Source organism: Brachycentrus maculatus, unplaced genomic scaffold, assembly GCF_059751285.1.
Source record: "Brachycentrus maculatus isolate JH-2025_06_01 unplaced genomic scaffold, ASM5975128v1 h1tg000475l, whole genome shotgun sequence".
NCBI classification, from domain to species: Eukaryota; Metazoa; Arthropoda; class Insecta; order Trichoptera; family Brachycentridae; genus Brachycentrus; species Brachycentrus maculatus.
Window position 1 is genome coordinate 249,087 of NW_028281222.1, and position 22,762 is coordinate 271,848.

General features: G+C 31.8%; 1 protein-coding gene across 1 annotated transcript; it reads right to left on the reverse strand.

Annotated features, from left to right (window-relative positions):
- Positions 1-2,905: 2,905 nt before the first annotated feature.
- Positions 2,906-22,491, reverse strand: LOC148302112 (uncharacterized). The gene is made up of 5 exons (XM_088272033.1): positions 22,319-22,491; positions 15,093-15,701; positions 9,895-10,405; positions 6,306-6,464; positions 2,906-3,974 (listed from the first exon to the last, which is right to left on the reverse strand). The coding sequence occupies exons 2-5, from the start codon at positions 15,299-15,301 to the stop codon at positions 2,946-2,948; spliced, it is 1,908 nt and encodes a 635-aa protein (XP_088128159.1). The 5' UTR covers positions 15,302-15,701; positions 22,319-22,491; the 3' UTR covers positions 2,906-2,945.
- Between the last annotated feature and the right edge of the window lie 271 nt (positions 22,492-22,762).

The window sequence follows — 22,762 nt, forward strand, 5'->3', positions numbered from 1 at the left end:
GTTGCCAACCTTTTCAGCAGCCGGCCCAGATTTTTGAAATGACATTTCACATCGGGCCGTAAAAAAAAATTCTTCTGTTATTACTATCAAAGCAAACTATATATATATATATATATATATATATATATATATATATATATATATATATATATATAAATATATATATATATATATATATATATATATATATATATATATATATATATATATATATATATATATATATATATATATATATATATATATATGTATATATATATATATATATATATATATATATATATATATATATATATATATATATATTTATAAATATATATATATATATATATATATATATATATATATATATATATATATATATATATATATACATAAACTAACTAACTAACTAACCATCACGCCGCTTCTCCGCAGGGGTAGGCAGAGAGAATAGAGCGCCACACCACTCTGTCCTTGCAAACATTCTTCGCCTCTTCCACGTTCATGCATCTCCTCATACATACCCGCCGATTGTCACGACCCATAACCTGACCACTTTCAAGTATTTGGCATACCTGATCATGCCATGTTTTTCTCGGTCTTCCTCGCTCGCTTCCGGTCTAACATTCGCCTCATAAATTTGTTTTACCGTTCTTTCCTCACTCATTCGTTCCACATGTCCAAACCATCTCAACACACCTTTCTTAATTTTATCGATAATGCGATAATAATTATATATATATATAAATATATATATATATATATATATATATATATATATATATATATATATATATATATATATATATATATATATATATATATATATATACATATATATATATTTATATATATGTATATATATATATATATATATATATATATATATATATATATATATATATATATATATATATATATATATATATATATATATATATATGTATATATATATATATATATATATATATATATATATATATATATATATATATATATATATATATATATATATATATATATATATATTATATGGGTCTTGAAATTGTCACGATAGTGAAATACTTCCATATATGGGATATGATACAAACTACGCACGTTGAAATGTTCTTTTGGTGGTTTTATGTATGTGAAATGCTCCGCGGGCCGCAAGAAGACACCTAGCGGGACGTATGCGGCCCGCGGGCCGCGGGTCGGCCACCCTTGCTGTAAACCCTTATGGAGTAAGCCTTCCCTGAAACATCACACAAAGGCCGTATTTAGTCATGTTTATCCAGTAGAAGAAGTTAATAGTGAGGGCGTTCACTTGTAGCAGCGAGTCGAGACATCACATGGGAGGATTTATGGCGCCTCCTCGCGAGTAATCTCAAACCAAACAACCCTCAAATGTGAGCAAATTTGAGAGCCGGCGGGTTTGAATAACACTTCTCAAATACACATTTATTTATATTGGGTCCAATACTTATTTACGTACTAAGCTTAAGAAGCTTGATGATAATCTGGTCATGTTGACTTTATGATGGGCTAAGTACGTTTTTATTTTCTTGTAGAATATGAAATTTAATATATATATATATATATATATATATATATATATATATATATATATATATATATATATATATATATATATATATATATATATATATATATATATATATATATATATATATATATATATATATATATATATATATATATATATATATATATATATATATATATATATATATATATATATATATATATATATATATATATATATATATATATATATATATATATATAAAAAAGACTTGGCACGATCAGATCAATCAGAACCTAAAATCTGTATAATATATATATATATATATGTATAATATATATATATATATGTATAATATATATATATATATATATATATATATATATATATATATATATATATATATATATATATATATATATATATATATATATATATATATATATATATATATATATATATATATATAAAAGACTTGGCACGATCAGATCAATCAGAACCTAAAATCTGGCGGTGTCAAAAGTCTGCGTAATCGGAGGGCATGTATGACTAGATGTATGGATGTGAAGGAGGCTAGGAGTGTATGTCAGGACAGAAGAGTGTGGCGTTCCATCCTCTCTGCCTACCCCTGCGGGGAAACGGCGTGATATATATATATATATATATATATATATATATATATATATATATATATATATATATATATATATATATATATGTACCATAGAATGATAAAAAAACGAGTAATATACAATAGTTTAAAACATATAAATTGTAAGAAATGTGATTTATTCGTCAATATTATAATTTTACACAGTATTTACACATATCGTAGTCATACAGGAGAAAGTGACCAAGTGCATTTTTTTTACAAAAACGTGATCGTTTACTATTTGATATCTTACTAGCTTAATATTGCCCTGAAAAAATCCCAAAGGATTTTTAACTTGGAAGTATAATATATTGACTTGGGAAAAATGACTAACTGCATTGATGTTTATTTTCTTGCTTTGCAAATCACTTTCTCCTGTACGACTACGATATACATATATATATATATATATATATATATATATATATATATATATATATATATATATATATATATATATATATGTATATTTACATATATATATATATATATATATATATATATATATATATATATATATATATATATATATATATATATATATTTATATATATATATATATATATATGTATATATATATATATATATATATATATATATATATATATATATATATATATATATATATATATATATATATATATATATATATATATATATATATATATATATATATATATATATATATATATATATATATATATATATTTATATATTTATATATATAACACATACATTACATAATTAATACTTCACTTTTCTATATAAGGCAGAAAAATGCATATTTCAGCGAGTGAAAGAAAAATACTTTCTCAAATCCAATGTGTTCCCGTTCCCAATATACCTCGCCAGATTGAGCAGACTCGACTGCGTTGACTGCGACCCAGCCTGAGGATAAATTGGCGTTGGAGCAACATCGCTCTGACCCGCAGACTTATACAGGATCGGCGCGAGGCTGGTATATCTGACCGTTGATTTAGGTCTAGGTTCAATCTTGACTACTTCTGGAGTGTCCAGATGGTCGTAGTTCTCCACAACTGGAGCTACAGTGCTTGATATGGGCAGGTATCCATTTTGGTGTTCAGGGCTAGAAAATTGATGACCCGGTGTTGTGCTGGTCAACCTCTTCCTAGAACTCTTCAGAATTCTTGCATACTTTGGTGTGGTGCTGACGAATTTGACAGACTCTGCGTTGTAGAAGTGAGAATAGGTTCTGCTGGCTTCTTGAGGGTTTTGAGTGGTTGAACTGACGCTGTTTTGACGATTTCCTGGCTGTATAATGCTTGAGGAAGTCGGCTGGAGGTATTCGTAGGTCTTTGGTGTAGAGGTGTAATCAGATCCACTGGTGTATGCTTGCGGCGATGGGGTGTAAAGATACCCTGGTCTGCTGGTTATCAGGACTTCTTTGGCGTCATTAGTGACGTAGTTTCTATAATTTTGGTCGTGCTTCTGGCTTGGGGTGTGGTCATAGTAATATAAGTCTTGATAGTCTGCTTCTTCTTGGCTTGGGACAACGATTCTGCCTAGTTTTGGTGTTACGTTTTGCAAGTAGATGCCGTTGCTAACGGGTTGGTATCTTGGTTGTTCTGTTGGTGGTCGCGTTGTCACGACTTGGTCCGAGTCCTCTTGGTATCTCACGTCTGCCTTGTAGCCTCCGTTGTCTGCTGTATAGGAAACGATCTGCGTTCTTCCGTCTGGTAATTTGACTCGATATTCACCATTTGTGCCAGTTCCTGTATTTCTTTGGGAATGAGAGAAATCGTCCCCTGTTTGGTGATCTTTGACGGAATATGAGAAAGCGTAGTGCTTGTTAATCTGGAATATATCAAAAAGCGAATATAAATACAACTCCAAAGGAAATTACTTTCTAATACCTTCGCGCTATCACAACACTTTTGGTAAATGAAAATTTATAATTTTTTTTACAATTATTTCAATCAGCATAGGCTCCATCTCTTAGGGAAACTCCAGGCTATGTATACAAATTAAAATGTAATTGTTCGTTTCATCGAAATCCTAAACCTGACACGACCTTGCTTACGAATACGTGCGTATGCATTCAGCATGGAAAAACCTATTTAACCCATTTTTACCCGAATGGCAGTGCCATCTGTTAACTCAACAGCAACGACACTTAACACAGCTTATGGCGACCAGCGTGCTTCTTAACAGTTTTGAATTTTTTCATCGCTTTACTAACATTATGAAATTAATGCTTATTAGAAATGTGTGATTTCCATTTTGTTTCTTTTCCATTTGACTAGAATAAGCCTCGACAACCCGCGGCCAGGTATATTTATACGTATATAAATATATGTTTTTTTGCTGGTGTCCATAGTAAATTTTGACACTACAATTAAGTACCTACCCAGTCCACGAGTGAAACTCAATCCTGGCAATAACACGCCATAGACAACGGCTAATTCCGTCACTCTGACAGCTGACAGGTGAATTTATTCCGAATTTGAAAACTTGAAACTTTCAAACTCGGAATCCCGCCCGATTGGCTAATCTGCAAATGATTCCGGATCGGTTACCTGGCCCTGCCGGATTAGCCGAACAAGTGACCTGTCAAACTGACAAACTCGCGTCCGGATTACCGGATTGGCGCGATAAACGATTTTTAATTAATTAAAAGCACTCTGCTGACGGGCGACGCGTTAGCGATATGTTTTGTACCCGTTTAAACGACATTTATATCAATTCACGTTGGCTCATGTTTTTCACAATGGTTTTGTGTTGATATTTTGGGTTATATATAATACAGTGAATCGTTGAGAACGTAAGGCTTAATAAGCCGTATACAGTGGAACCTCTCTTAAAGAATGTAATTTGTTCCAGAATCTTACTCGTTAAGCGAAATATTTTTATACTCGCTATACGAAATGTCGCTTGTTAAGGGATCAACATTTTCACTTTTTTGAGCTCGTTTTGCGAATAACTCGTTATGAGAGGTTCCACTGTATATATATAAGATAGCCATCGCTCATAAACATTTTTTTAAATTCAGTTTAAAGGTTATTCTAAAATAAAATTGGATGAATTATTTTGCGCCACCCTGAATCTGTTTGTATCCTGCAGCTGTCTAGTTCTCAAATCGCTCACTCCTTTCAAGAACGTCATAAATCAAAAATCGACAATTTTCAGTTGTGCATGTTTTCGGAATGTCTAGAAAATGTACTATATCCCAGCAAAAGCGGCATATATTTAACTTAATATTTACCCGCTACAGGGCAGAGAGTGTTGTTTTTGCATTTTGAAGAAAAGGTTTGTTTTAATTTTTTTTAAACATATTGAATATTTTTCAAATGGAGAAAAAACCTTCAAATTTTACCTAAAAAATCTGCTGCACAGTAAAAAGTTCAATAAGTGGCTTGATATTTATTTTTAATACATAACATTATATTTTTGAACTTTAAAAACATTCTTTTGAAAAATCAAGAAGTTCTTGAAAGGAGTGAGCGAAATGTCAAATATGATTGACGTACTACGCCATTTGCAAAAGTTATAACATCTTCCGATATATATATATATATATATATTTATATATATATATATATATATATATATATATATATATATATATATATATATATATAATATATATATATATATATATATATATATATATATATATATATATATATATATATATATATATATATATATATACAAATATATATAAATATGTATAAATATATATAAATAAATATATATACATCACAATTGTGACAGTCGGTAAAGCAGATCGCGCAAATCTGCGCACTGGGAAAAACAAGAGACGTCGGATGGAAAAATATTGTGTTTGGTGAACGTGTCATATTATATGTGAATAATAAAAGGTTTTTATAGAATTAACTTTTACTGACATCTCTTTAATTACAAAGAAAAATATTACCACGTCATATATATATAAATATATATATATATATATATATATATATATATATATATATATATATATATATATATATATATATATATATATATATATATATATATATATATATATATATATATATATATATATATATATATATATATATATATATATATATATATATATATATATATATATATATATATATATATATGTATATATATATATATATATAATATACAATTAATAAAAATGTGTGCACGTACACTAACACCATCGTCGTTATAATATTCCTCATCAGCCGGTTGATTTTCCACTGTATTGGTTTCCTGTTGCGTCCGCCATCTTTTGCCAACTCCGTTCAAGACTTTGTTTCTGGCGAATTTCCCGAGCGCTGTGTAAATTGGGGGCCCCACAGTTTGTTCCTGAAAAAAGAAAAATATATTAAACTAATAATAATAATAAAACCCTTATCCGCACCCCAATGGTGCATAGGGCACTGCTTCATATGAACACAGTGTTATCTTGATCGTTTACACACGAAGGAAAGGTGATCAGCCCTCCGCTTCAGGTACCAGTCCAGGGTAATATTGAATAAATATTACAGTGAAAAAATCACTTATATTTATTTGACCCCCCTGGGAATCGAACCCGGGACCTCCAGAACGGTAGCCGAGCGTGCTGACCATTACACTACAGAGGCGGACTTATATTAAACTAAAATATTGTATTATTTAGTTCATTCTTCAAACCCTTATCCGCACCCCAATGGTGCATAGGGCACTGCGTCGTATGGACGCCATGTTAGTCTTGATCGTTAATTACATGAATTTTTTTTTTTAGATGGGAATTGCATATATTATTTACCTTTGCTTATAATGTACAAGGTTTATAGATCATTCATCAGTGAATTTTTGTCTCTTGTAACTAAATAAATATGTTATTTTTTGACATCTCATCAAAGATGAAGAAGAATATGGAAGTCTGGGCATTTACGGGGCTGACGACCGTCATAGGCTGGTTTAAGTTATCATTTTAACGAAACTAAACGTAACAATTTTACAAGCTAGAATTCCTGATTACTTAAAATCATTTATAAAGGAAATGTAACGTTTTGGTGAGGACCTCCACGTATGACGATGTAAATGTCTATCCCTGAAGATGACAAGGTTCTTGCCGAAGCCGTTGGAGAAAAGTACCAAAAATTAAAGCGGTTTAAAACAATGTTCATGTTTTATTTTATAAAGTTTTTATTTTATTTTATTTTTAAAGTATAAAGTTGTTGGTGAGGTATTTCCTAACTGTTGAAATTACGTTGGGAAATTGAATTCACAGTTGCTAGGAAATTTCATATGTAAATACCATCTCGACATAGGGTGACCAATGTGTACCAACCAAAAATATAAAAACTACTTAAAAAAAAAAAAAAAAAACTAATCAACCATCACGTCGCTTCTCCGCAGAGGTAAGCAGAGAGAATAAACGCCACACCATTCAGTCTTTGCAAACATTATTCGCCTCTTCCACATTTATGCATCACCCCATACATAACCGATTATTTCGAGTTTTCAAGTTTTTGACATACCTGATTGTACCAAGTTTTCCTCGGTCTTCCTCTGCTTCTTTTTACAACTACATTCGCCTCATAAATTTGTTTAGTCGTTATTTCCTCACTCATACGTTCCACGTGTCCAAACCATCTCAACACACCTTTCTTAATTGTATCGATAATGCTTATCTCAGCCTTGCATTCTTTCCTTATTTCACCATTCGAACATCTCTCAAACATCGTTTTGCCGCACATTTGACATTTTTATTTATTTAGAAATTTTGTTTTCATTTTTTTTTTAACATCTCATCAAAGATGAAGAAGAATATGGAAGTTTGGACTTTTACGGGATGACGGTCGTCAACCCCGTAAATGCCCAGACTTCCATATTCTTCTTCATCTTTGATGAGATGTCAAAAAAAAAGAAAATTACTCCTGCAATTGGAGATAATCCAGATTTTGTGAACAAGTATTTGGACACACTCAAAATGTTGTAAATTTTGTTTTATTCAATGATCGGTTGGTCACCCTATTTTGATAACATGCATAGAAGTTCGTAGACAATTTCAGTTATTTACAATTGCATTTTAGTTGTAACACCACGCGTTCTGACGGATGCTGTTCGGACCAAGCTACCAAAATTACTTTCTTCCTCTGAAATATCTCTATTCAGTCTAGAAGTTGTTTCGTTCAGAATCTATTAGGGAAAGAATAAAGACTTCCCTCTACGAAATTGAGACATACGATATGCGTTGGTAAATATAAAAATATATTTTAAACTTGATATCTTTGCCTTATTAATGGTAAATATTGGACAGTGAAACATATCGCTCACTCCTTTCAAGAACGTCATAAATCAAAAATCGTCAATTTTCAGTTGTGCATGTTTTCGGAATGCCCAGAAAATGTACTATATCCCAGCAAAAGAGGCATATTTTTAACTTAATATTTACCCGCTACAGGGCATATAGTGTTGTTTTTTGCATTTGAAGAAAAGGTATTATTTAATTCTTTTTTTAAATATACAAATATTTTTCGAATGTAGAATAAACCTTCAGGTTTTACCTAAAAAGATCTATTGCATATTAAAAAGTTCAATAAGTGGCTTGATATTTATTTTTAATACATTGTATTATATTTTTTAACCTTTTAAAAACGTTCTCCTGAAAAATGAAGTTTTTTGATTTATGACGTTCTTGAAAGGAGTGGGCGATATGAGAAATAATAATAAAATATGATAAAAAGAAAACAAGATATTGTGTGCTTTTTCCTTGTTTCTGTACTAAATTAATACGTATATAAAAGGCAATAAATAACCTTTATGTAATCTCAGAATTAAAAATAATTAAAATAAAGAATTTACAACATTTTGAGTGTGTCCAAATACTTGTTCACAAAATCTGGATTATCTCCAATTACAGGAGTTATTTTCATTTTTTTTTTGTCCGCCTCCGTAGTGTAATGGTCAGCACGCTCGGCTACCGTTCTGGAGGTCCCGGGTTCGATTCCCAAGGGGGGTATAATAAATATAGGTGATTTTTTCACTGTAATATTTATTCAATATTACCATGGACTGGTACCTGAAGCGTAGGGCTGATCACCTTTCCTTCATGTGTAAACGATCAAGATAACACTGCGTTAACATGACACAGTGCCCTATGCACCATTGGGGTGCGGATAAGGGTTTTGTTGTTTTATTGTTATTTTTTGACCAATAGATGTCTCTAGTGAAGTTCTAGTGATTCATGAACAAGGTTTCTAAATTGGTTCATATATTTAGAACTTCCAAGAATTTGAGTGGTGTGGTTGTCCATAATGGGTAGAATTGGTGAATGTTACACGTGTGTAAAGTGATCACTCAAACCAGCCTATGACGGTCGTAAGCCCCGTAAATGCCCAGACTTCCATATTCTTCTTCATCTTTGATGAGATATCAAAAAATAAATAATTAGTTTATTAAAAAAAAAAAAGTAAAACAATATCTTTTCCTCAAAATGCAAAAACAACACTTTCTGTCCTGTAGCGGTTAAATATGTTAAAAATATGCCTTTTTTGCCGGGATATAGTACATTTTCTGGGCATTTCGAAAACATGCACAACTGAAATTTGACGATTTTTGATTGACGTTGTTGAAAGGAGTGAGCGATATGTGTACGATATATATATATACAATATTTATATATATACATATATATATATATATATATATATATATATATATATATATATATATATATATATATATATATATATATATATATATATATATGTATGTATATAATTTTTTTAATATATTTTTCTCTTACCTCTACCACATCATATCTTGGAGGTTGTTTCGTACTGGAATACTGAGCATTTTTCAAAGCACTTGCGTATACATGTCGATCCAGCAATGATCCGTTTCTGTAGTTTTGATAGTCGAATCCTTCAGGATATCCGCTACTTGGAGCGATATATCCTTGATTCCTGATGTTCCCATATGCGTCCAGACCATTGTACCGACTTGGCACAAGATAAATTGAGTTTGGATACTGTTGAGAGCTTTGCAGATCAGTTTGAGAGACATATTGGGGGTTCAAGTTTTGGTATAATCGATCGTGAAGGTAGTCGTAGTTTTGTCCAGGGTTGATGCCATCGTTTTGGTATTCCTTTGATGATATTTGCTGGAGGTTGTCGTCTAGAGTTGGAGGACTGGGTGTTAGGTTGATGGGTTTTTGATTCGCTCTTGCAATCTGTTCTGCTAAAGGTCTAGATGTTACTATAAGGGGTCTGTTAGTAGGCGATGGGCCATCATTCGGGAATAACACTGGACCATTCCTAAAAGAAAAAAAAAACAAAATAGTTTTTATTACATTTAATACAAACTATTATTTTCACTTAATTTACATAACATGTCGCTCACTTCTTTCAAGAACGTTATAAATCAAAAATCGTCAATTTTCAGTTGTGCATGTTTTCGGAATGCCCAAAAAATGTACTATAAGCCAGCAAAAGAGGTATATTTTTAACTCAATATTTACCCGCTACAGGGAAGAAAGTGTTATTTTTGCATTTTGAAGAATAGGTTTATTATTTTTTTAAATAAACTAAATATTTTTCAAATGAAGAAAAAAACCCTCAGGTTTTACCGAAAAAGATCTGTTGCGCAGTAAAAAGCTCAATAATTGGCTCGATATTTATTTTTATCACATTGTATTTTTAAGCTTTAAAAACGTTCTCCTGAAAAATCAAGTTTTTTGATTTATGACGTTCTTGAAAGGAGTGAGCGATGTATGTATTTACATCTTACACAAAACATATATTTTTAAATTCTCTCAGACTCTTTTCATTCTTCATACATTTAGGCATCCCATCGTACATTTTCAAACCCTTATACATAATACAATTTTGCGATTCTGTTTTTATCCTTATTTCTAGTAACATGTTTATGAATTTTATTATTTAAAACTATTTTATTATTTAAATACTTTTATTTTATCGTTAAAAACGTCATAATACACATCTGTTCAAGCGCCCCTGAGGTTATGTTTTATGAAAATGGCGCTTTATAAATTATTATTTTTATTGTGCAATATAAACTACTGAACATATCGCTCACTCCTTTCAACAACGTTAAATATCAAAAAACTTGATTTTTCAGGAGATGGTTTTTTAAAGTTTAAAAATATAATAAAATGTATTAAAAATAAATATCTAGCCACTTATTGAACTTTTTACTGTGCAACAGATCTTTTTAGGTAAAACATAAATGTTTTTTATCCATTTGAAAAATATTTAGCATATTAAAAAAAAAAACAATACCTTTTCTTCAAAATGCAAAATCAACACTTTCTGCCCTGTAGCGGGTAAATATTAAGTTAAAATATGCCGCTATTGCTGGGATATAGTACATTTTTTGGGCATTCCGAAAACATGCACAACTGAAAATTGACGATTTTCGATATATGACGTTGAAAGGAGTGAGGCATATAGTGCTTCGACGTACGATATACGCTATACTCTCTTAATGAAAAATTCGCTTGCCGTATGCCGTACGCCCATGCTCATCAACCTAGCCTGATCTAACAGGGGGATTGAAATCGCCCATATATGAATTTTAATTCCATAACTTTTGTATTATAAGAGCTACTTACTCCATATTTTATGTGCTCTTAAAAATAAAATTAAGGAAAATTTTCCAGGTTTTTTTTTAGTTTCAAATCGTTAAATGTTTAAAAATGTTGTTTTGATACAAAGACCAATCAATCGGTACCGCAAGATCTACATACTTATATATCAGCTCGTTAATTTTTTGTCTGCAAGCGACATGTTATTTTTTTACTCTTATAAATGTAGTAATACCATAACGAGAGAGCGAGACAACTAAAATACTCGGTTTTCCTTTGATCTAGTGCAGAGGTTCCCAAACTCTTTTATCTCGTAGACCCCTTGCCTTACCTGATATTGATTTTTATCAAATTCATTAACTTCAAATGTATTTTTGACAGCCGGTATATGTAGTGTTACTCACTTTGAACCACACATGTTAGGTTTTATACATTTATATTTTAAATTCAAATTAAAACATAGACCCCTTGCAAGTTGTCATAGACCCCTGGGGGTCGATATAGACCACTTTGGGAATCACTGATCTAGTGTCTCAGTACCCGCACTCAGTCACCGCATGACGGCGCGTCAGCCCGGACGTACTGTTCCTATGACTCACTTAGCTGCGAGTTGATACTTGCTGCGAGCTGCGTACTACGATTTCCATACAAATATAAACTGGGGTCGTTTGGTACCCCTCTTTGAATCACGTGTAATTTTTGAATGAACAGTACTGGAAGGTTAACTGTAATTTAAATTTGGCACTGTTTAAATTGTCGTCTTGTTTACGTTTTAAAATAAAATTAGTTAGAGATATTACATTCATAAACGACTCATTTAGCAAGTGTCGTAAAGCATTTGAGTTTAGTCTCTCTGAAGGCCTATTGTGTATAGTTCGCACAGTGTTTCGCAACTATTCGCTCCATAATGCCATGTATTAAGTACCTACTTAAAAACCTATTAGCTTTTCCATCACATTTGTCTCCTAAGTGGGCAGTGAGAATGCCCAAACGACTCACTACGGCTTAAATTGTAATATCATGGTCAACACCCTCGCGCCCAGATCCCCGTTCGGGGATCCAAAATAAACGATCTGAAAAAATACTTTATGGAAAGATATATGTATATCGCTCACTCCTTTCAAGAACGTCATAAATCAAAAAACTTGATTTTTCAGTAGAACGATTTTAAAGTTTAGCAATATAATACAATGATTAAAGAAAACACTTCGCTTTTTACCACTTGAGTTTTATTATAGACTACATGTTTCAGAAGTTAAACTTCCATCATTCAGGTCTGTATAATAACAATAGTTATTATACAGACCTGAATGATGGAAGTTTAACTTCTGAAACATGTAGTCTATAATAAAACTCAAGTGGTAAAAAACGAAGTGTTTTCTTTAATCATTGTAACATGTCTTACCACAAAGTTAATGCCGAAACAATAAATAAAATATAATACAATGTATTAATAATGAATATCAAGCCACTTACTGAACTTTTTACTGTGCAACAGATCTTTTTAGGTAAAACCTGATGGTTTTTTCTCCATTTGAAAAATATATAGTTTATTTAAAAAAATAATTAAGCAATACCTTTTCTTCAAAATGCAAAAACAACACTTTCTGCCCTGGAGTGGGTAAATATTAAGTTAAAAATATGCCTCTTTTGCTGGGATATAGTACATTTTCTGGGCATTCCGAAAACATGCACAACTGGAAATTGACAATTTTTGATTTATGACGTTCTTGAAAGGAGTGAGCGATATGTAGTGTTTAGTCATATTTTCTAATTTTGTTTTTCCGTTTTGTTTTTTATATTTTCTCATTTATTATTTTTTCTCATTTTTATGTATTCTCACTTTTTATATGTTTTCATTTGCTTATTTTAAATATGCCTCTTACCTATTTTAAAAAATGCTGATGTTTTTCTCATTTATTTCTTTTAAATATGCTTATGCCTATTTATTATACCTGTTTATTGTTTTTATATTTTCTCATGTATTAGTTTTGGTTATTTAAAAAAAATCTTTTTTGTAACTTTATTATTTGTGTTCCAGTCTTGTTAACCTTAATCCCGTGTCCCAAAATGAGAAATAGAAATTACTCATCGGGAATATTATATATATGACTTATGTATGTAATATGTTTTGAAAAATAAATAAATAAATTTTAAACCAAAGATTTTAAATTATTTTTTGACATCTCATCAAAGATGAACAAGAATATGGAAGTCTGGGCATTGGCGGGGCGGATGACCGTCAAAGGCAGGTTTCAGTGATCACTTTACACACGTGTAACATTTGCCAATTCTACCCACTATTGACAACCACACTACTCAAATTCTCGGAAGTTCTACATATATATGAACCAATATTGAAAGAAGAATTCTCGAATCACTAGAACTTCACTAGAGACATCTATTGGTGAGATGAAAAAAAGCTTTATATTGAGCAGAAACTCTTTTAATGGCATGTGAGGTCCGAATCCTGGATTATAATCACATACATGAGAAACGCCAGAAAATATCCTTTTCATTTTTATTATTTTACCTTATAATTTGACCAGTTAATTTATTTACAACATTTTGAGTGCAAAATGTTGTTAAAAGAATTTATATTCTTAACATTAGCAACATTGAAAGCATTTACATTGTGTTTAGTTATTTTTACTTAAATATTTTTTACAAAAATCTAAGTATGTAACCATTCACTCAGATTTTTTGTCCACCGGTTTCGAGACATACCCGTCTCTTCGTCAGGACAACCACTAAAAAACCATGCAAACAATACTACACGTTTCTTGAATGATTTTCGCAGATACTTTGTGGCATATTTTATAAGCTTTATAAAAAAAAAACAATTTGGTTTTTAACAACTTTTATATTAAACGAGTATATTATAAACTAGCTCTTTAAATAGCTCTTTTAAACCTTATTATTATTTCGAAGAAGGAAAATAAATATGCACATATATATATATATATATATATATATATATATATATATATATATATATATATATATATATATATATATATATATATATATATATATAACCAACTCATGCGTTACCAACTCGTAACGCATATCTGTGTCGAAAACTTAAGTGCATGTTGGTCTTCGGGTCGACCAAAAATCGCATGTGTTAGACATTTTGTGTAGTTTTGAGTGTGTAAATGGTGCTATGGTGGTGAAGGGTGGTATTGTTTGCATGCTGTGTTAGTGATTGTCCTGACGAAGAGACGGGTACGTCTCGAAACCGGTAGACATAAAAATCTCGCTCGAGTGGTTATATACTATTATTATTAACATTTTTCTAAAAAAAAAGTACACAAGACTAACCACAAAGTAAATGCTTTAAATATTAATAATGTTGAGAATAAATAAAGTTACGTTTTAATTGTAAAATAACTAACCTTGCATTGTTCTCTTGTTGCTTCTGAGCCTTCGTAGCTTGTTCTACAAATCTGCTTTCTCCTTCCGTCCTATCGCCTCCCTTTCCCTCGTAAGGATGATGATTGTAATTCCTCGGCAGTAGGAACTTTTCCGGAGCCGTCGATTCCATCGAGCCCGCCATGCGGCAGAGCACCACCAACGCGACCGCCCGCATTATCACCCTCCCCATGTTTGATGTTGATGTCGAAACTTTAAATGTTATTCTTCATTTGGGAACAGATTTCAAATTTTCGAAACGCCGAATTTCAAATGTGAACGAAGAATCTCAAATATAGGTCGCACTTTATCAAATTTGAATGTAGAATCTCGAATAATGCTAGCACTTTATCAATTTTGAATGTAGAATCTCAAATATTGGTCGCACTTTATCAAATTTGAATTGAGAATCTCAAATATTAATAGCAATTTACGAATTTTGATTTACGAATCTCAAATATTGGTCGCACTTTGAGAAATTCTAAAGCAGATTTTTTTTTCAATTTATCAATTAAATTTAGCACTTTTATTATTTTCGGTAAGTTTTCGAACTTAAAACATTTTTTTATTTAAATCATCCTCAAGTTCCAAAACTGTAAAAAAATGTACAATCGATTATTTACAAAAATATACATTTAAAAAAAAGGTCGGTTTTAAACCAAAAACTCAAGTGACTCCTCGTACATTATTAGCTGTGTACATCTTATGCAATATAGTGCGAGTACGGGTATGCAACCACGAGTGCCCTAGTAAGAAAAACCTGTATTACATTTTTCAAACTGTCACGACCATGATCTAACTGGCAATACTATAACTGCGTATCTGATCTGCCACGTCTTGTCAGAACCATTGCTAGGTGAGTTGGTACTATAACATTTTATTGTGAGAACTATAAGTACAATAGCCAGCAAAATAATTTTTCATTGATAAATATAAAAGATTGCATAAATAATAGCCACGTTTAATGCTAACAATAAAAATACTATAATATTTGAAGGTACAGTAAAACCTAGATATAACGGACCTCTTTTTGTTTATTTTATTTAAGACTAATGCCTTTAACAATATTAACAAAAAATTATTCAATAAAAATTAAGAATATACCATTAATTATCATCACTATCAGTAATCATCTCTATCAATAACAATAGATTTAAAAACAATTCGTCACATAAACGATTGTTACATACAAGAAAAAAATCTGGAAAGGCTTCCAGATTGGTGCAATAAAAATAAACTCAGGTCTTCAGGAGGACAGAAGGCCAAAGAAGAAGTGTACTTTTTATTGTATTTTTTTATGTAAAATCATTGCCACCAGAAAATATTTTCTCATAATTTTGATCATGGTATAGAACACAATAATTACAATAAAAATAAAATAATTCATATATTTTTCTGAATCATATGAATTATTTGGCATTAACTTTATACAATGACATACTGATTATTAGTTCTTCAAACCATTATCCACACCCTATGGTGTATAGGGCACTGCCTCATATAAACGCAGTGTTACCTTGATCGTCAACACATGAAGGAAAGGCGATCAGCCCTCAGGTATATAATGAATATACATATAATGATTATAATATTTACCCGCAACAGGGCAGAAAGTGTTGTTTTTGCATTTTGAAGAAAATGTATTGTTTAATTATTTTTTTAAAAATAAACTTAACATTTTTCAAATGGACAAAAAATCTTCAGGTTTTACCCAAAAAGATATGTTGCACAGTAAAAGTTCAATAAGTGGCTTGATATTTATTTTTAATAAATTGAAATTTAAAAACGTTCTCCTGAAAAATCAAGTTTTTTGATTTATGACGTTTTTGAAAGGAGTGAGCGATATGTTAAATGAGTTAAAAGTAAACAGGAATAACAAAATACATCAAAAGTTAAGAAGATTAATAGGCAGACTTAATTTAAAGCCAAAGTAAAAAAAATAATTAAAAAAACAGAAACAGTAAACAGAAGATGTACAAGTAAGAGTATGTAATATAAGAGTTTCTGCTTAATAAAAAGCTTCTTAACATCTCACCAATAGATGTCTCTAGTGAAGTTCTAGTGATTCATGAACAAGGTTTCTAAATTGGTTCATATATATAGAACTTCCAAGAATTTGAGTAGTGTGGTTGTCAATAATGGGTAGGATTGGTGAATGTTACACGTGTGTAAAGCCTATGACGGTCGTCAGCCCCGTAAATGCCCAGACTTCCATATTCTTCTTCATCTTTGATGAGATGTCAAAAAAGAATACAAGTAAGTTGTACAATTGTGATGTACGATTATGTTTCAATTTGCCTTATATTGGACCTTAGATGATGAATGACGCGAGGCACAGTAACTCTGAAAACTAATCAATGAAACAGTTTAAGCCTTTGATATACAATAACTCAATTATGTAACCGCGGCTTACTTCCAAAACGATCTATCACCGATAAAACAATTAATTATACCGGAGACAAGGTGTATTTATTCAACTCCACGATGACGCTTGTCATCTTACATTTGGGACGCTGGAAAGTGAATCGGGCTATCTCCTTTTTTAGAACAATGTCGAAATATTATAATAAGAGAGATATGTGCAATCATTTTTTGCAACAGATGTTCTGACAGCTCGTGATATTTTTCAAAGATACGTTTTGTAATGGCTCTATTTGTTATCAGAACAAATAATCAACCTGAAATGAGTGACCGTTTTTTTATTGTCATTTTTTTGTTGTTTTTTTTTTGTTGAAAATTTTCAAAATTCATGTAGTACCGTAGAACGGGGCTACTTGAACTTTGATGTGTTACTTGAGCCCAGTACAAAAAACAGATTTAAATCTGTATTTGGTCTACAATAATGAACGTATGGTGACAATAAGTGTCACCTGTCAGGGAAACAATGAATCATGTCGATACGTTCATTATTGTAGACCAAATACAGATCTGTCAGCACAAGTAGTCTTGTGTTAATTAAGAAAGGTGTGTTGAGATGGTTTGGACATGTGGAGCGTATGAGTGAAGAAAGAACGGTTAAACAAATTTATGGGGCGAATGTAGTTGGAAAAAGAAGCAGAGGACGACCGAGGAAAACTTGGCACAATCAGGTATGTCAAATACTTGAAAGCGGCCGGATCAGGAGTCGTAATAATCGTCGGGTATGTATGAGGAGATGCATGAATGTAGAAGAGGCAAAGAATGTTTGCAAAGACAGAGTGGTGTGGCGTTCGGTTCTCTCTGCCTACCCCTGCGGGGAAGCGGCGTGATGGTTAGTTAGTTAGTTAAATACAGATCTAAATATTTTTTTTAAATAATTATTAAAATATTCATCTTTAAAAAAATATGTATAAAATAGAAATCTTTCTTTTTCGTTTTTGTTTTACTTTCAAAAATCGTTTTGAAAATCTCTTTTTCCATGCTTTACCCTCAAAAATCGTTTCGAACGTCTCTCCTTCCACGTTTTACCCTCAAAATCGTTTCGAACGTCTCTCCTTCCACGTTTTACCCTCAAAAATCGTTTCGAACGTCTCTCCTTCCACGTTTTACCCTCAAAATCGTTTTGAACGTCTCTCCTCCCACGTTTTACCCTCAAGTATCGTTCTAGACGCCATTTCCTCTATTTTCTAATAATTTAATTACGTGTTTCTGGTGTAATATCTGGGTACATGCATGATTTAGCGTACTCCGTGCACTTCTTGTGGTTTCCCATAGTTCAGGAGTCGGTTCTATTGTTACCTTATGGCGTTCTCACGTTTCATTTCCACCTGGGTACTTCACTCTCACTGCTAACCTGAACAGTGTTGCGTATGCTGACTTCATACCCACTGCGCTACCGTGTGATATTACATATTTTGCATACACACACGTACAAAGCAAAAAATACAGCGCTCATTACACAGGGAAATGTCGTATTTTGATTGATTAAGTAGATACTATAAAATAATTTAAGTACAGTGGAACTCGGTTATAATGGGGTATATCGCTTACTCTTTTCAAGAACGTCATAAATAAAAAAAAAACTTGATTTCTCAGGAGAACGTTTTTGAAGTTTCAAGATATAATTCAATGTATTAAAAATAAATATCAAGCCTCTCATTAAACTTTTTACTGTGCAACAGATCTTTATATGTAGGTAAAACCTGAAGGTTTTTTCTCCATTTGAAAAATATTTATTACATTAAAAAAAATAATTAAACAATACCTTTTGTTCAAAATGCATAAACAACACTTTCTGCCCTGTAGCGGGTAAATATTAAGTTAAAAATATGCCGCTTTTGCTGGGATATAGTACATTTTCTGGGCATTCCGAAAACGTGCACAACTGAAAATTGTCGATTTTTGATTTATGACGTTCGTGAAAGGAGTGAGCGGTATCTGATCCGCGTTATAGGTCTCATGTTATTCTTCTTCTTTAGTCTTCTACATAAAATTAATGCTAAATATGTTTCAGAAAATATTCTAAATTATACTATTTTTTGACATCTCAACATAGATGAAGAAGTATTTAAGTCTAGGTATTTACGGAGCATGATTGACAACCACACTTCTCAAATTATTGTAACTTGTACATATATATATTGTTTAAATTCAAAACATATGCTTGAATCACCAGATTTTCACTAGAGCTGGTGAATGTTACACGCGTGTAAAGTGATCACTTAAACCAGCCTAAGACGGTCGTGAGCCCCGTAAATGCCCAGACTTCCATATACATCGATGTAGAGATGTCAAAATATTCATTCGAACCCCCTTATCCGCACCCTAATGGTGCATAGAGCACTGCATCATATAAACGCAGTGTTATCTTGATCGTTAACATATGAAAGGTGATCAGCCCTCCGCTTCAGGTACCAGTCCAGGGTAATATTGAATAATTATTGGAGTGAAAAATCACTTAAATTTATTTTACCCCCCCTAGGAATCGAACCCGGGACCTCCAGATCGGTAGCCGAGCGTGCTGACCATTACACCACGGAGGCGGACGCAATATATAATATGAGTTTTATTTCATTACACACCACTACGGCTGTCCAAACTTAAAACACAGTAAGGGACATTTTTTTGTAGTACGTTTTTTTTGCATTTTTGGACTAAATAGAATCTACTTAGTCCAAAAATGCAAAAAAAACTTACTACAAAAAATGTCCCTTACTGTGTTTTGAATTTGGACAGCCGACTAGTTTCGAACACTACAGTTGTTTTCATCGACAGGTGAATCGTAAGTGTTTATATTTTTAAAATAATTACTTAGATTTCCATATTATTCTTCTTATTTGTTGAGACCTCTACACGTAAAAAATGCACCTTCTATCTTAACCTTCAAAAAACGCCTGAAACGTCATTATCTTACCTTAGAACCCTAACTGTCCATCTCCTCCTCCCCTGACCCCTCCTCTCTTTCTTAAACTTGCTACCTGATTCTACCTATTCATCATTAGAATCCTAGAATACTTTTTTGTCTAATTGTTAATAATTGTTTTTTAGTTTTTTGATAAAATCTATTACATCAGACTAATGCATATTAATATGTATTAACTTTTAAAAACGTCTGAGACATTACTATCTGTCATTAGAATCCTAACTGTCGATCAAACCTCCTCCCTCTACCTCCTTCCCTAAACTCCCTTCTTCCTTTGCCCTCCTTATTATCGTCTTTTGTTAATTTATGTTTCTTTTTAAATGTCAATTTGTAATTTATGTTTTTTTAAATGTTCAAGTACTATCTGCCCACTGATTGCAAACGGCTATATATGGTATCAAACGTTTTGATCAATATCACTAGTCCGTCTTTGGTCGGTTGGAAGATATTGCTTTTTAGCAATAAGCCCGCCAATGTACTTTTTATTTTCTGTACATGAAGTTTAAATAAATAAATAAAATACCAATGTTTGTACACAATTTATAAAGATATTGGTGCAAGAATGAATTAATACGAGAAAAATAATAATTGGTACATTTAAGTCAGTTAGAGCGAGAATCCCAACAAATGTAGAGATTGATCTATGTTGAAAATTTAATTTGATATTGCAGTATTTCCTACTTTGTGAGTTTTTAATTCACATCAAGAAATGAACTCAGTGCATACCATATTTTCAGCCCATGGCAACACTAATATTTCAGCACGCTAGTGTAATGATCAGCACGCTCGGCTACCGTTCCGGAGGTCCCGGGTTCGATTCCCAAGGGGGGTTAAATAAATATAAGTGATTTTTTCACTGTAATATTTATTCAATATTACCCTGGACTGGTACCTGAAGCGAATGGCTGATCACCTTTCCTTCATGTGTAAACGATCAAGACGTTTATATGACGCAGTGCCCTATGCACCATTGGGAGCGGATAAGGGTTTTTTGTATTTTTTTTTTAATATGAATTACCTAACGTCCAAGTGACTCTGAAATCTAGCTACTGCTTATGCAACACCGTTTATCATATCCCTACTCAGGCTTCAACTTTACAAGTTTCATAGCCTATGCCTACTCGTGAGTGGATTTACTCTTTATGTTTAAAGTTACTATACATGAAGGAAACGTGATCAGCCCTCCGCTTCAGGTACAAGTCCAGGGTAATATTGAATAAGTATTGGAGTGAATAAATGACTTATATTTATTTGACTCCCCCCCTGGGAATCGAACCCGGGACCTCCAGAACAGTAGCCGAGCGTGCTGACCATTACACTACGGAGGCGGACATTATAACTTAGTTATAACAAAATATTTACAGTGATTTTAAAACAAATTTACATTTTAATTATAAAATGGAATATCACAAAGTTAGTACTTCAAATCGCTCACTCCTTTCAAGAACGTCACAAATCAAAAATCGTCAATTTTCAGTTGTTTGTGTTTTTGGAATGCCCAGAAAATGTACTATATCCCAGCAAAAGAGACAGATTTTTAACTTTATATTTACCTGCTACAGGGCAGAAAGTGTTGTTTTGGCATTTTGAAGAAAAGTGAAGAAAAGGTATTATTTAATTATTTTTTTAAATATACTTAATATTTTTCAAATGGAGATAAAACTTTCAGGTTTTACCTAAAAAGATCTGTTGTACAGTAAAAAGTCTAGTAAGTGACTTGATATTTATTTTTAATACATTTTATTATATTCTTAAACTTTAAAAACGTTGTCCTGAAAAATCAAGTTTTTTGATTTATGACGTTCTTGAAAGTGAGCGAAATATAAATTATATTTTATAATCAAATATGATAATAAACGGTTTGTTTACCTTCAGATTAAATAAATAACCCTTAGCCAGGGTTTACTTTTAAACACCCCGTAAAACTTTTGCACTATTTTTAACCCTGAGCGTTAAACAACCCTCGAATCAAGTTACAGTCCCACTAACTGTCGGTTACAATTCAAACTGCGGTAAGTCCGAGCTTAGAAACAGAATGCACTGTTACTACACTGAACGGTTAAATGAGAATGATAGTATAGGAATATATTGTGCCAGTATAGTACGTTCGTTTTGCTAGGAGATTGTTCTAGCACGTTTTGGGACATGCTTCTACAATACCTGCGTTTTCAAATAATTTTTGCTTTGGATTAGATTTTTGCTTTAGATTGGTCCGCCTCCGCAGTGTAATGGTCAGCACGCTCGGCTACCGTTCTGGAGGTCCCGGGTTCGATTCCCAAGGGGGGTAAAATAAATATAAGTGATTTTTTTCAC